Consider the following 14,272-nt stretch of genomic DNA (forward strand, 5'->3'; position numbering starts at 1 on the left):
TACTTTTGGGAGGGTAGTGTATATTTAAAATATACTTAAACTAAAATTTAAGTACAATATAAGTGTATTTTTTACATATTTAAAATATTCTTAAAATATGCTTAAATTAAAATTTAAGTATAATATAAATGTGTTTTTTATATACTTAAAATATACTTAAATTGAAATTTAAGCACATTTTAAGAATATTTTAAACATGCAAAAAATACACTTTTATTGTACTTAAATTTTAGTTTAAGTATATTTTAAATATAATTTAAGCACTTGGGCAAAAACAAGTACATTAAAAGTATATTTTAAAAGTATTTTAAATACATTTTAGGTATATTATAAGTATATCGCAAATTAAAATTAATACTTATTTTAAGTATATTTTAATAAAATTTTAAGTATAAAAACTTTTCATAGGGTTATCATCCAATTTGTTAATAAGATATCTTGAAAAAGTAACTATATATATAGAATAAAGGAATGACTTCATTGGATTATTACTTAATATTTTTTTTTTGATTTATTTGATTAAATTTTATAAATAAAGAAAAAGGTTTGCACAATTGGTTTAATTTTTTTTATATGTATCAGCTGTATTTAATTTACAGGTCGAAATGCTAAAAATTGGCAAAAAAAATGGCGCGAAAAGCAAGCAGTGACTATTCTTGGCTATTCTTGGCTATTTGTAAATTAACTTATACTATTTGTAAATAGTTTATACAAATTTGCAAATAATTTATGCAATTCACGCCATTTTTTTTGCCTGTTTTTGGTCATTTGACATGTGTAATGGTGAAAACTTTTCATTCATAATAGCAATAAAGACTGCTCAATTAATTTCTATTATCACATCTTAATATTTCCTTACAATCAGTTCAAAAATCTTGCTTTAATATTAATGGATCAGACACATTAGTATTATAAGGATTATTTACAGAAACAGGTTAAAATTTGCCAATCATTTTATTGCAATTGCATTAAAAGTAACAATAGCTAATGAACATACTGTTTCATTTATACTTCTAAGCTTTTGGTAATAAAAGTCTAGAAGTTTTTGCCTATTATAATTAGGTAACTAAGTAAGTAAAAGTGCTAATATTTGCATAATATTTTAAATTATAGCTATATTAAGAGAATTATTTTGTAAAACTAAGATTTATTATTGCAAATTAAAAATATTTTGGTTGTAAACCTACAACTGGTTTTGTATATTCTAATATTCAGTATCCTAAGTATTTTAGTATTTACATCTTACTTATAAATAAATCATAAATGCATTTTTTGAGTTTGCTTACAATATTATTTAGCTATATAATATATTTATATTAAACCACCAATGCTTTTTTCTTTAACATTAGGTAGTTACAGCATTTTTGAAGCTTGTATAATATAGACTTGCAATTTGCTTTTAATCTTTTTATTTACCCAAATTTTTCTTGAGATAAGTGATGTATGGTTTAAATTGCTCTAGTTTTTTTGCAAGCTTGCATATTTTCCCTTATTAGAAATATTATTAATTTTCTTTTATGCTAATTTTTTCTGCAATTCAAAATTACTATCTAAAAGTTCAAGATATGTTGAATTAATATTCATCAATTTCTTTTATTTGGATAGATCCTGGTAAAGTAGAAAAAATTGAAGAAAACTCGCACTGCATAAAATTTATTATTGCTCAACTGGCTATCATTCTAACTTTAAGTTATAAAAAATATATACAAGAAAGGGAGTACTGTGATTTTTTAGAATGCCAATACCTAGCAATCATATTAGATTTAGTATAGGGAAAGTTTGTTTTTATTGGTTATGATCAACATATGTCACGTTATTATGATTGGCTAAATAAAATAACACGTGATAATACTACGCGTATTACAGATCATTTCATAAGCCATTTTCAGCCCATCTGTAGGGGTTTTAACTATTCAATATGGTCCAAAAAAATCATGGCCCATGTTCATTATGAAATTGTAATAATCAAGTAACCTGTTTTCGTCAATTCACTTCATTAGCATATGAGAAAGCCCAAAAAAAAGGAACATATGAAGCATATACGTACCTAAGAATCGGACAACAATTGTGTCATAGTCATTATATGAGTATTGTTGAACCTTACCATACTCAAAAGTTAGAAGTTCCCTTTTTTTAGAACCAGATAAAGAAAATTCAAATCATAAATATTAAAATGATTGAAAATTAAATTTTTTTTTTTATAACTAATTTTTTATTTGTTACATACAGAATCAAAAAGCTATTCATTTGCCGAGAAGGTTACTATGCTTACAAAGGTTCTATATGAGCGGTGTGGTAATTTAGAGCTTAATCCTACCCATTTTAAACAAATGATAGAAAAAGCAGATCCACGTTTACAAGGTCTTTTTGATAAATTAGTAAAGGCATTGGTTCCTAATAACAGATCTGCATATAATAAAGTTGAAGCAAGAAAAACAATTGTGAGTCTATGTTATATCATGGCTGGAATGCGAAATAAGTTTATTAACGATTTCAAGTTGGAAGTTAGATTATATTTGTCAGCATCGGGTGCAACACGTGCTGCAATTGATACAATGAATAGTATTGGATTTTCTGCTTGTTATACAACAGTTAATAATTTTAAACGTAAAATTGCCAATGAACATCCGTTAAATATCAGAAAATTTCTCTCTGAACATGTAAGTAAAAAAATATTTTTTTTTCATTTGAAGAACTACTATTAACCAAAATTTAATTACAATCAGAGTGACCATTTGTAAGTTTATAATCTAGATGATTACCATGACATACATGAGAAAAGAAGACCAGATACCGTAACTTTATCTACTGCCAAACATATGGCCACTTGTATCTGTAAGCAGGTTTCAGGTTGTGCACCAATACCTATTATTTTTAACAACGTGTCAGTTCATAATCTAGTAAATATTGATGCCAGCAATATTTGTTTTCGATTAATTTGGGAATATCATGGAATATTTGATATTGCATACACTAATCGTAAAAAGCAATGGCTTACCAATGGACAATTAGCTACTGACACTTTTGATCGAATTGAACTACTCACAGTGCATTGTTATGATGATGCCATTGCTGAAAGAAAAGAAGAACGTTCAATGAAAGGAGTACGATTAATTGGGTTTCAAGAAAAGAATTTGCATTCTCTGAACGATTATATAACAGCATTACAAATGATCTTGGATATTGATAAAAATACTGGATACTTACAAAATCATATCGCACCATTAGTAGCAGATTGGCCTGGACAGTTATTTGTTCGTAAAGCAATAACAAATTTGCATAAGGTGGATTCACAATATTCAATACCAGCTAGGATTAACTCGTTTATTCCAATTTTAGGCACTCTTCACGTATCTCTAAATAGCAGAGAACATGTATTAATTGTATATTATACCTTCTTTCAAAAACTATTCCATTTTGTATTTGGTAAAAGAAAAGTATTAGCAAAGAAACCCAAACCTTGGAGAATTAATTTGCTTCTTGACTTAGCATATAATAGATAGTGTAAAATTAGAGATATTATTTTAACAAAATTTGGAAGTACCTGTAAAGACATAGAATACCGTATGGTTATTGACTTGTTGGATAATATAATTCCTGCAACTTTGGATGTGTATTCTATTCTTTTTCGTTCTGGTTCATTCAATGAATATATAGAAACAATTTTTCGAATTTGGACATTTGCACTTAGATGAAAATGGCATAATTATAATAAAGCACCATTAGCCTTCTTATCAGATATTTTTTATTGGCAAGATACGAACCATCCATTTGCTGAAGCTGTAAAATTATTTTTAGTAAACTTTAATGATTATTATGTTGAGAATATGCATAGTAAAATAAGATCTCAAACACCTGTGAATAGCAATATTGACAATATAATAAAACAAGCTTACGTGATTGGTATCTTGTTTTGCCAACTATTTTCTATTTCTATTTGTTGTTTTATGTAATATACACTTTGTAACATCATTTGATCTTCATGTGAATGCATTAGATTTAACGAAAACCATTGTGAACTTAAAGATACTTTTCAAAAAACAAAGGCGTATCCTTACAAGCCATCATTGTTAAACATTCTGGCAGAAAAAACATCATTGTTTTTATTAGACTATTTTCAGAGAATTTATAAGAATTGTGGGAAAAGTAAATTATGTAAATCAAAGAAAAAGATACAATGTCAATTAGCTACCTTGGGAAAGACTGTTGATACGAAATGTCTTCCAACAGGATACAGTACAAATATGCCTCCATTGCCAGATTCTTGTGATCATTGCCGTAAAAAACTTGATGATGGCGAAGTATTAATTTGTGGGCATGGTTATCATTTTGAGTGTTATCAAATGATGGAATATGGTTGTCGTTATTGTGAGGAATACTACAAACGTGGAATTTATAGCAATGTGAACTCTTTCTTAGATCGATTAGAAAAGGGACCAAATGTTCTTACTTCTGATGAACAAGACGAAACTCCAATAGAAGAAAATGAGACAGTGGAAGAAGTGGAAGCAAATGGAAGCCAGGAAGTGCATGCAGAACTTTTAATTGCACTTATTCATGTTAATACCTGGTGATATTGTCTGTAATTTAATTAAAATGTATTAACTATTGTAATGTGTTATTTTTTTTCATGTATAAAAGACAAATTAAATAAATTACTTACTCTTATAATGTTTTAAAACGAATATTCTGTTTAGAATAACATTTTGTAAGTTCAATTTGAAATTTACTAAGAATAACTTCAATTTCGGTCCTATTGCCATAATTATAGAAAATACTTCATATAAAACTCTCTGAAACATTGGATGTCATTAGATGTTATTAGTTCTAGAGAAGGAAATAGATTTAGAGAACATATTTGTAAAGTTTCGTTATGTGTCTTTTAGTAGTATTTGTGGCTTATCATATGGTCGATTATAATTTAATTGAATCCTATTGTAAAATACATATAAATAATTGTGTAACAATTATTACCAAATTTAAACTTTCCCTATGCTATTAGATTTACAAGCCTTTTTTGAAGTACATTCTAAAGACTAGTTACAGGTAAATTTCACATCTGAATTGCATACATCAGGCTAATATACTTTTTCTGATGTATAATGAATATACATGAAACTGAATTGGTTAATTTTGACTTCCAAAATGGTCGAAATGGTCAAAATGATTTCGACTTGAGCCCCTCCAAAAGTTGAAATGGTTGAAATTACATCATAATCATATGATTTTATAGTAAACAATAATATTAAAATTCAAAGTTAATGAACTCCGCATCCGGTGATTCGATTTTTATGATCTTCACACGGTTGGATTCAGCTCATCGAGAGGATTCCAATGATATGTATTTCATATTTGTAGCATCAATATTGACGGAGTTATTCACGTTTAAAATTTTATATTAAATTATAATTATAAAAATCACATGACTATGATGTAATTTCGACTATTTCAACTTTAATTTCGACTTTTAACCTTCCCAAGTTGAAATATTTCTACTTTTGGGCTTTAATTTCAACTTCATGTATAATAATGAATATAGGAGGAAAATATATAAGGCAGTACTAACTTGTACCAATATAGCATTTTGATATAAAAGTATAATTTTTCTGAATAATTCTAAAGTTACTAAAGCATTCAAAAATATATATAATAATTGGGATTTATTATTGGATTGACCAAAACTTTTACAATATAATGAAGACCATAAATTTATGATAAATGAAATATCCTGATTGATGCAAAATCATAATGTATATTACAATATATTATAATACAGGTAATAGGAGCGTACTTCTTTTAAAAACTTGCAATTGTAGAATGCTTTAACAAAACTTTGCAAATATTTTATATAAAATTCAGTATGCTATTGAGTCAATATCTTCCAATTCTAAATTAGTAAAAGTATAAATTAAATATTTACCAGAAGTTATAAACTATATTAATAATTACCTCACATATTTTTTATAAATACCAGAATTTGAAAAATAAAGAGTTGCACTTGCAGAAACTATTATATTGAAACAAGTGGAGTTTAGACTATCAACAAAATATAGGTGTCCTATTAGAAAAAATGAAGAGACATTAAAAAAGAATTTAAATTTTATTTTAATAACTATTTTCATCTATGATTTTATTTAAAATAGTTTTTATTTAGATTAAAGTATTAGTTTACTTATAAGACTTATTAACATTAGATATTTCTAGCTATTTTCTGGTATCAGTAAATAGTAGTTGATAACAATTTTAAGGTTATATAGTAAATTTGTAAATAATATATTATTTAAATCAAATACTTTATTTATTTTTTTTTTTCCTTCTCATTTCCTTTTCCTTTTAAATTTGGTGAATTTATATAAATCCAAAATAAGATTAATTATATTATTGCTAAATCAATTATAACATTGTTAACAATATTTTTTGTCTTTTTATAAGTCCAACTAAACCATCAGTTGTTATTAATTAGTAAACACATTTGATCTTGAGCTTTTTTTCTCATTTTACAGCATTTTGATAAAATGAGATTTTCATTTTTTAAGTTTTTAGGCTGTACTAAATCAGGATCCCACTTACTTATAAGATAGGTCACCTTCAGGCCTAAGGTAAAAATCATATATAAAATTCTTTACAGATCCTACTATAAAAGGAAATTTTATGTTACATTATTATGATTTTTTTCCTTTTTAGCTAATTAACCAATAGAATTTAAGAAAAAAGTAAGGTAAAAACTATTAGTAAAGGGCTAATTTTCTACAGTGACCTTTATTATAAGTAAGCGGGATTCTACTGAATCCAATTCAAATGAAATATCACCAAACACTACCATTTGATCTTTCTGTAAGTCTGATAAATTATTCTTCTTTGATTGTTGTTTATTCTGTTTTAATTGCTTAATTTGTTGATAAAAGGATTTGAAATAATAGTCCATATTTTCAGATTCATTTAATTTGTCTTTTTTTCCAATATTTCTAGCCTTTTTTCATGATTTGTAGCATTACATCTAGGTAACCAAATTAGTTTTTTAAAGTGAATGATAAAGGAATCCAGAAGTGAGGCTAAAATAAAATGTTTTTTGTTTCTGAAAATCCAAATATTGTTTTGATATTTTGGAAAAATTAGTGTTAATCTTAACTTTCAAGGCCAGTGAACAAAAATCAATTTGTTATTGTTATGCTGTGTTCCTAGTATCTGGTTTAATTTCTTATTTATGATCTTAGGTGTATCCTCTGTTATGTTACTCCATTTTTGAATTATAGGAATCACATTATTTTGCATTCTGCTTTTAATTATATGCCATAAGTCCTTATTAGCCTCACATTTTATGAAATGATGTCTGTTTTCTTCTTTATTAGCATTGCATCTTGGACAGACAAATTCTTTATATAGATTTAGTTTTTGCTGTAGTAGAATAGTACCTATAGGAAGAAGTTTAGCAAATAGTTTAACAATAAATATTAAATGCCAATATTTTTTAACTGAAATACAATTAAACCTTTTATATTTATAAATTAAGTTTTAAGTTACATTCCAGTTAATTGGAATTTCATGTCTATTGGATTTTAATATTGACCATTCTGCTGTCACTCTAGTGTTCATTAAAGTTTTGATAAATTTCCTTAAATTGTATTCAATGAAAATCTGTTTGAAAATTGGAAAAAATCTAACTTTTTTATTACTATAGTTAAACCTGTTATTAAAGTAATAGCTGTTGTTACTTATGTTTTTAACTAATTTGTCTACTATTTCATTCATAATATCTCCACTGTGTTTCTTAATTTTCACTAATACTAGATCCATCTTTTTTTATTGTAAAAGAATATCTATTTTAAATAAAATTAAAGAATTAGACTGCTTCAGTAATTTTCTATCTGATTTATTATATTTATTATTAATTATATAGATGGTATTTTGACTGTCTGTATATATCTTGATTTTTGCATTCATAGGATCTGTAAGTAATGCCAGAAAAATAACTACTAGTTCTGAACATATAGATGAAGGCCATAATGACAAATTTGCTTGGGCTGACAAGGCAGATTCATCATTGACACAGAATGCCACACCTATTTTTGTGTATACTAAATTAGGATCTTGTTTATCTATTGATGTAAGGATGCTTGACCTGAGCGAACCATCTGTGTAATATTACACTATTATTTATCATAACTAATATATTTTTAATATCCATGAGTTTTGATTTTAAGTTTAATATTATTATCTATCCATCTGTGAATCCATATGTTCTGAACCAGTGATAGGCTAATTATGGGACTTGGAGCTAATGCTAGTGTCATATGATAGTGACTATAACCTATAGATAAATTGTGACTATATAGGATAGATTTTAATAATAAAGTGTTTTAAATATTCAACTGGTATAACTATATAGTAGAATGAGACCATAACGGAAGTGACTATAAAAGGAGTTGACTGTATATATATACAAAAAAATATATGATAATAACAAAGCAAATAAAAAAATAAAGTTATAAGAATAAAAAATAAAACTTATAAAAAAGTTAAAGAATTAAATAATGATGAAACCTATGAAGTTAAAAAGTAAATTTGTGACATTAAAAAGTAAAACATATTAAGTCAAAGAGCAGCATAGAGTAAAGAAAAGATAGTTAGTAAAGAATAAAAATTAGAAAATAAAACAAGAACTTAAAGATTAAAGAGTAAAAAAAGATACCTGCTATATACATGCTGCCCAAATTATTTTGGGATGCCATAATTCATTCAGTTTATATATAATTTACTATGTAAAGTGCCAAAATAATTTGGGATGCCATAATTGAATTTGGGATTTTACTTATAATTACGGCAGTCCAAAATAATTTGGGTGGCATGTATAACCTGCTAGAAAAAACCCCTATAATTAAGTTTAAAAGTGAATTTATAAAATAGTTAATGACCAAATAAAAGTAAATTAAAAGCAAAATACGTCACATAATGTTGAAGAGAAAGGAGTTAAAGAATAATATAAAGAAAAGAAAAATATAGCTAGTAAGAAACAAAATTAAAAACATAACCAACAAAAAAAGAGAACATACTTTTTTAACGTATTAAGATATAATATTCTATTAGAAATTGTAAAACCTAGAAAAGTCTAAAGACCTAAAAAAAATGTACTAAAGAAAAAAAAAGAAAGCAGATAAACAAAAAAAGAAAATAGAATGGGAAAAGAAAGGAAAATAAAACAAAACAGAGAGAAAATAATAAAAACAAGGAAAAAGAAAAAAATGAAAAAAATAATATAAACAGATAGTCAGATAGTATAACTATAAATATTAGTCGGCCCAATCAAATTTATTACATGATAAGGGTGAATAATTTATATAATTATATAAAATTTACTAGTAGGTTAAATCACCTGAGTTAAAATTAGTCTTATACTTTTTATATTTCAAATAAAACTTAACACATACTTTATATGGCCCTAAAATTTGCAAAATATAAGCATTTTTGCCTTCTAAGCAAGTTTACTTAGAATATTAAAAAGGGTTTTAAATGCCATTTTTGCAAAATTCATCATTTTGAAAAAATATATATAAAAAGCCAAAGATTACCCTAAGTAAACTTGTAGAACAAGTTTTATTTAAAAAAAGATATTTTTAGTGATATTTTAGGAAATGATCGGCAAAATTGTCACGTGATCGAAGAATTTTCTGAAAAACGCAATCACACGTGATTGGGTGTCGCTCAAAAGTATGGTACCCCTTTTGCGTGTTAGAATTCGGTTGAGCTGTTCATTTCAGGATTCCGAGGCGTCACAGAGGATAAAGAGGATAAGGTCCAGCAAAAGTTGACAGAAGTCTTCGCTCAGAGTATCAAACAGCTCGAAAGTTCATATCTGTTAATAAAATCATATGATTTATAATGTTGTAACTTAATTGGTTGTTAAATCTAACAAGGATTATATTAAAACTGAATATTACGTGATATGTGTAAGCCTCGCCTTTTTATCAAAAAAAATATTTACACCTTATGAAGCGAAATGAGAAACGCTTTTGCAACTTTGAACAATCCATATGACAAACCTAACCAGTTTATATTAACCAGGTAGGCTGGTAGGACGTTCGAGATAATTAACTTATTTGAATTTTGAATGCGTTAGAAGAAAATTCGATAATGCAATACTATATTGATGTCTGTGTTTAATTCGCATATGTTTATTGATTGTAATGAAAATAGGGAAAACAATCTAAGAAACAAAGTAAATGCAAATCCATCTATCGTTACTATACTATCAGTTTTCGTTAATATAACATTAACTCATGATCCGGTTTCATTTGTTGTCTTGCTAAATTTCGTCCTAATCAATGATATTTATTCTGTAAGTTCAAAAGTCATTTTTACATAATATCAATTTCTTGGCTCTCAGAACTTACATCTACGTACTTAATTTTCTCGTCCGGAACTTTCGTGTCCAATATTTGAGTTCAATATTATGCTTTGGAAGAAATAATGTGCTTGAAAATCTTGTCTAAAAAAATCGTCATAATTTAAACGATACCAACTGCGATCTTGATAATATATGTCTCAAGATCGATACTTTTGCAAGACAACTAATCATCAAATAGGTATGATCGACAAATATTTACTTGGAATCGTGATAAATCAAAAAAAAAATATATATATCTTTCCAATGGCTAGCGCTATAGTATCGTCAAAGATAAAAATGCTCGTACCAGCTGGTAATGCAAGACCAACACCACCAATAGGGCCAATTTTAGGACAAAGAGGATTAAAAGCAATAGATTTTTGTAAACAATTTAATGAATTTACAAAAAAATATGAAGTAGATACACCAATTCCAACGATACTCACAATGCAACCCGATCGTAAATTTACATTTTCTTGTAATATGCCGCCAACAACTTGGCTATTGAAAAGAGCTGCTAAAATTGATAAAGGTGCAGCAAAGCCAAAACATGAAATTGCTGGTAAAGTTAGTTTAAAACATATTTATGAAATTGCTAAAATTAAACAAAATCAAGATAATATGAAGGATTTTGATTTAAGATCCATTTGTAAAAGTATTGTTGCTACTTGTGGTAGTATTGGAATTGAAGTTGTACCATAATTATCTTAAAGAAGAAAACTTAAACTAAGAGGAGACTACAAAAGGGGTGTTAGGTTTTATTTAGAGCCTTGGATGAAGAAACTTTCGAGAGGAAGCGTATTCTCGAAGGCTATGTAAAGCTAAATGAAAGAACAAAAACAGCAAAACAAAATACGGGAAATTTATTAATCGTAATTGTAAAATAATTACATTGCCGAGATAAAAATATGATTTTTTATTAGAAATTCTTATCAGTGTTTAGAATAATTATTAAAATAAATTATCTATAAATCAGTTGGCATAATATTAAATACAATAAATAAAATAAAATAAATAGTTATCTTTTAGTAACTTGTCTATTTGAAATTTTGCTTCGTCGATCCTCATGATATTTTTTATGTAGATGATTTCGTATTAATGAAATACATCTAGAAGTTAAACCACCAAAAAAAGTTATAAATTGTTTTTATCATTCAAGTTCTCTTGAATTTCCAGTGATCTTTTTATAGCTTCAGCAATTTGATCATCTTCAGTCTGATGTTCTTCTTTAGATACCATTAAAGCATATGCTAACATTTCATCATTTGTTAATCCAGGAATTGGTGTATACTTTTGCATTTTTGCAAGATGCTCTTCACGTTCTCGTTCTTCTATTTCAAACATTTGTGTTGACTCTCTTACATCGTTTTGTATTTCTAGACGTTCTAAAAGAAAGAAGTTTTTAAGAAAACAAAATTAACAATTCAATAGCAAATAATTTAATCGACACTTACTCATATATTTAGGTGTTGATGAAGTGTTCTTTTTCTTTGACTGTTTAACTTTATTTCCTGTAATAAATATACATAATATATTGATTTAACATTTTGCGTAATATATGATGATATGAAATATTAGATCTTACCTGTAATAGCACTACCGGGTGTAAAATCCCAAGTTTTTATTTGTCCTCCTATATTTAACACAGTTCGGTAGTCTTTTGAATAAATACAATTAACGGCTGAAGTATTTTCCTGTGTTTGGGTGGCCCGATTAGCTGTTCTTCGTGATCTCTGTGAGCTGAAAAAAAAACTAGAATAAGCAATGATTAAAAATAGGTCAAAAAAATTAATTTTATAATAATACCTATGACACAATATACAAATTACTTTCGAAGTCAATGGATCAAAAACGGTTACAGCTCCATCCAAACTAGATAAGGCAAACAATACACGGATTATTAAAAATTAAAAATAATTTATGATATACAACAATTATTTCATTAGTCTAACCTTCCAACTATCATCTTAAAGGTGTCAATATGGATAGCAGTAACAGATGATAGATGTCCTTCAATTGTTCTAAAAAAAGTAAAAATGATTAAAATTAACTACAAAAAAGATAACATCATTTATACATACCTAAAGGGCTTTTGGATTTTGTCTATACCACAGCCATTAGCATCCCATAAGCAAACAACACCTAAAGTATCTCCACTTGCTAAAATATTCAGTGGTTTGATTCCATTTTCATTTGAGGTTTCACTATTTTCTTGTATGTCAATGATAGTACGTGTAACATTACCCGAATGGCCATTTGTGAACACACAAATACATTCCATCGTTTCCAAATCGAATTTTTTCAATTCTGAAGATTTTTCATACGCGATGATCAAAGCATTTGAAGATTCAACGTAATGCAATGAAGTAACTCCACTTGTGCCAGTAATTTTAGTAGGTGATATATCTTCATAATTATCGGGTGATGATGATATGAGTGTGGAATCAATTGACCAAATATAAACAGTGCCATCTGTTGTTCCTGCTATTATGTATTTTTTCACACTCCAAGCCAAAGTGGTGATTATTGTATCATTACCGAGTGTTTCATCTAAACAATATTAAAATAGAATAGTTAAAAGAAAATTTCCAAAAGCGAGAGAATACAAACATCTATTTACCTGTACGAAGACTTTTAATGCATCTTCCGGAATTAACATCCCAAAGAATAACTAAACCGTCTTCTCCACCACTCACAATAGTATTCGTAAATTGGTTTGACCAAGCAAGAACTGAAACAGGTCCTGCATGGAAATCAAGAAATTGTTTGAAAAATCGGTTTGAACCTTGTTTATTCAAGATAGTAAGTCCAATTGCGCCTGATTTATAACCCCAAAGAATCCTATGCCTTTTTTCAAAATTTGAATGAAAAAAAGCATACACCATATTGGCGCAAAATAAATATGACTATGATTATCTTAAGTCCTCATTACCAGGATTAATTAATTCTGTCCTACAGATTAACTTATATGTAATTCAAAATGAAAAGTAATTTATTACCTGTCTACTAACATAGCCGAAATACTATGACTAACATTCTCCCGCGTCGAAAATATAAAATCCTTGCTAATCCTTCCGGTACTAGGATCACATCTCGAGACCATGCCTTTGTCTAAAGAACCAGCCAACATCCAAGAATTAACAAAATCAACGTAAAGGTTATGAATTATACCAACTCTTGGATCAAAACTTAGAGTTAATCCTCGTCCTCTTTCCCATATTCTATACAACATAAAAAAAATAGAATCTTAGAAAGCTCATAAAATCTTATTAAAAAGAAATTGGTCACATTATTAATAATATTAATACCTAAGTAATTTTGTACGAGTCATATATTCATTTTTCCAACTATCACTAGCTAATCGCCTTTGTGTAAGATAATAGTTAATCCATTTGTCTTGAGAATTTAATAACAAGTAAATTCACTCACCTAAACGGGATGGATCCGAAAAACTGAATTAATGCACTCTTCCAACATGAATCATCAGTAATTATCCATCGCCAATGTTTACATATTTGAGCCGCAGCATTCTAATTCCGGATAAAAAGAAAATTAATTTATATTAAAATAAATCAAAACGAACATTGGAGGAGATTTTTACCAATTCGGTTGGTTCAAGTTGAGAAAAAATGTGAGTAAGTATTTCTGTAGGAATCTCATTTATATAACAACGACCACTATAATAAATACAAATAAATTATCCCAATAATTTAAATTTAATAAAGACAAGTTGATCAAAAAATATACTTTATAGGAATTTCAAAGGCATTATCAATTGCTATGCCACCTTTAGTACGCTTTCCTTTTGTGCTTTTCTTTTTGAAAGGTAAATTTTTATCATTTCTTCTTGAGTTATCACGAGACATTTTTCGTGAATTTTTATTAATAATT

The 14,272-nt window shown here is 27.3% G+C and overlaps 3 protein-coding genes across 3 annotated transcripts; 2 read left to right on the forward strand and 1 right to left on the reverse strand.

The window, feature by feature from the left end:
• Positions 1-4,244: 4,244 nt before the first annotated feature.
• OCT59_003344 (uncharacterized protein) lies at positions 4,245-4,574 on the forward strand (the record flags this gene model as incomplete). Its single annotated transcript, XM_066145554.1, has 1 exon — positions 4,245-4,574. One exon carries the CDS (start codon positions 4,245-4,247, stop codon positions 4,572-4,574), a length of 330 nt encoding a protein of 109 aa, XP_065996266.1.
• A 6,092-nt stretch (positions 4,575-10,666) lies between these two features.
• OCT59_003345 (uncharacterized protein) lies at positions 10,667-11,425 on the forward strand. The gene is made up of 2 exons (XM_066145555.1): positions 10,667-10,943; positions 11,023-11,425. Exons 1-2 carry the CDS (start codon positions 10,679-10,681, stop codon positions 11,109-11,111), a joined length of 354 nt encoding a protein of 117 aa, XP_065996267.1. The 5' UTR covers positions 10,667-10,678; the 3' UTR covers positions 11,112-11,425.
• Positions 11,426-11,515: 90 nt separating this feature from the next.
• OCT59_003346 (uncharacterized protein) lies at positions 11,516-14,247 on the reverse strand (the record flags this gene model as incomplete). The annotated part of the gene is made up of 12 exons (XM_025318080.2): positions 11,516-11,766; positions 11,836-11,892; positions 11,967-12,121; positions 12,188-12,253; positions 12,334-12,402; positions 12,463-12,931; positions 13,002-13,228; positions 13,381-13,602; positions 13,690-13,746; positions 13,811-13,911; positions 13,983-14,058; positions 14,129-14,247. The coding sequence occupies 12 exons, from the start codon at positions 14,245-14,247 to the stop codon at positions 11,516-11,518; spliced, it is 1,869 nt and encodes a 622-aa protein (XP_025177013.1).
• Between the last annotated feature and the right edge of the window lie 25 nt (positions 14,248-14,272).

Source organism: Rhizophagus irregularis, chromosome 11, assembly GCF_026210795.1.
Source record: "Rhizophagus irregularis chromosome 11, complete sequence".
NCBI lineage: Eukaryota > Fungi > Glomeromycota > Glomeromycetes > Glomerales > Glomeraceae > Rhizophagus > Rhizophagus irregularis.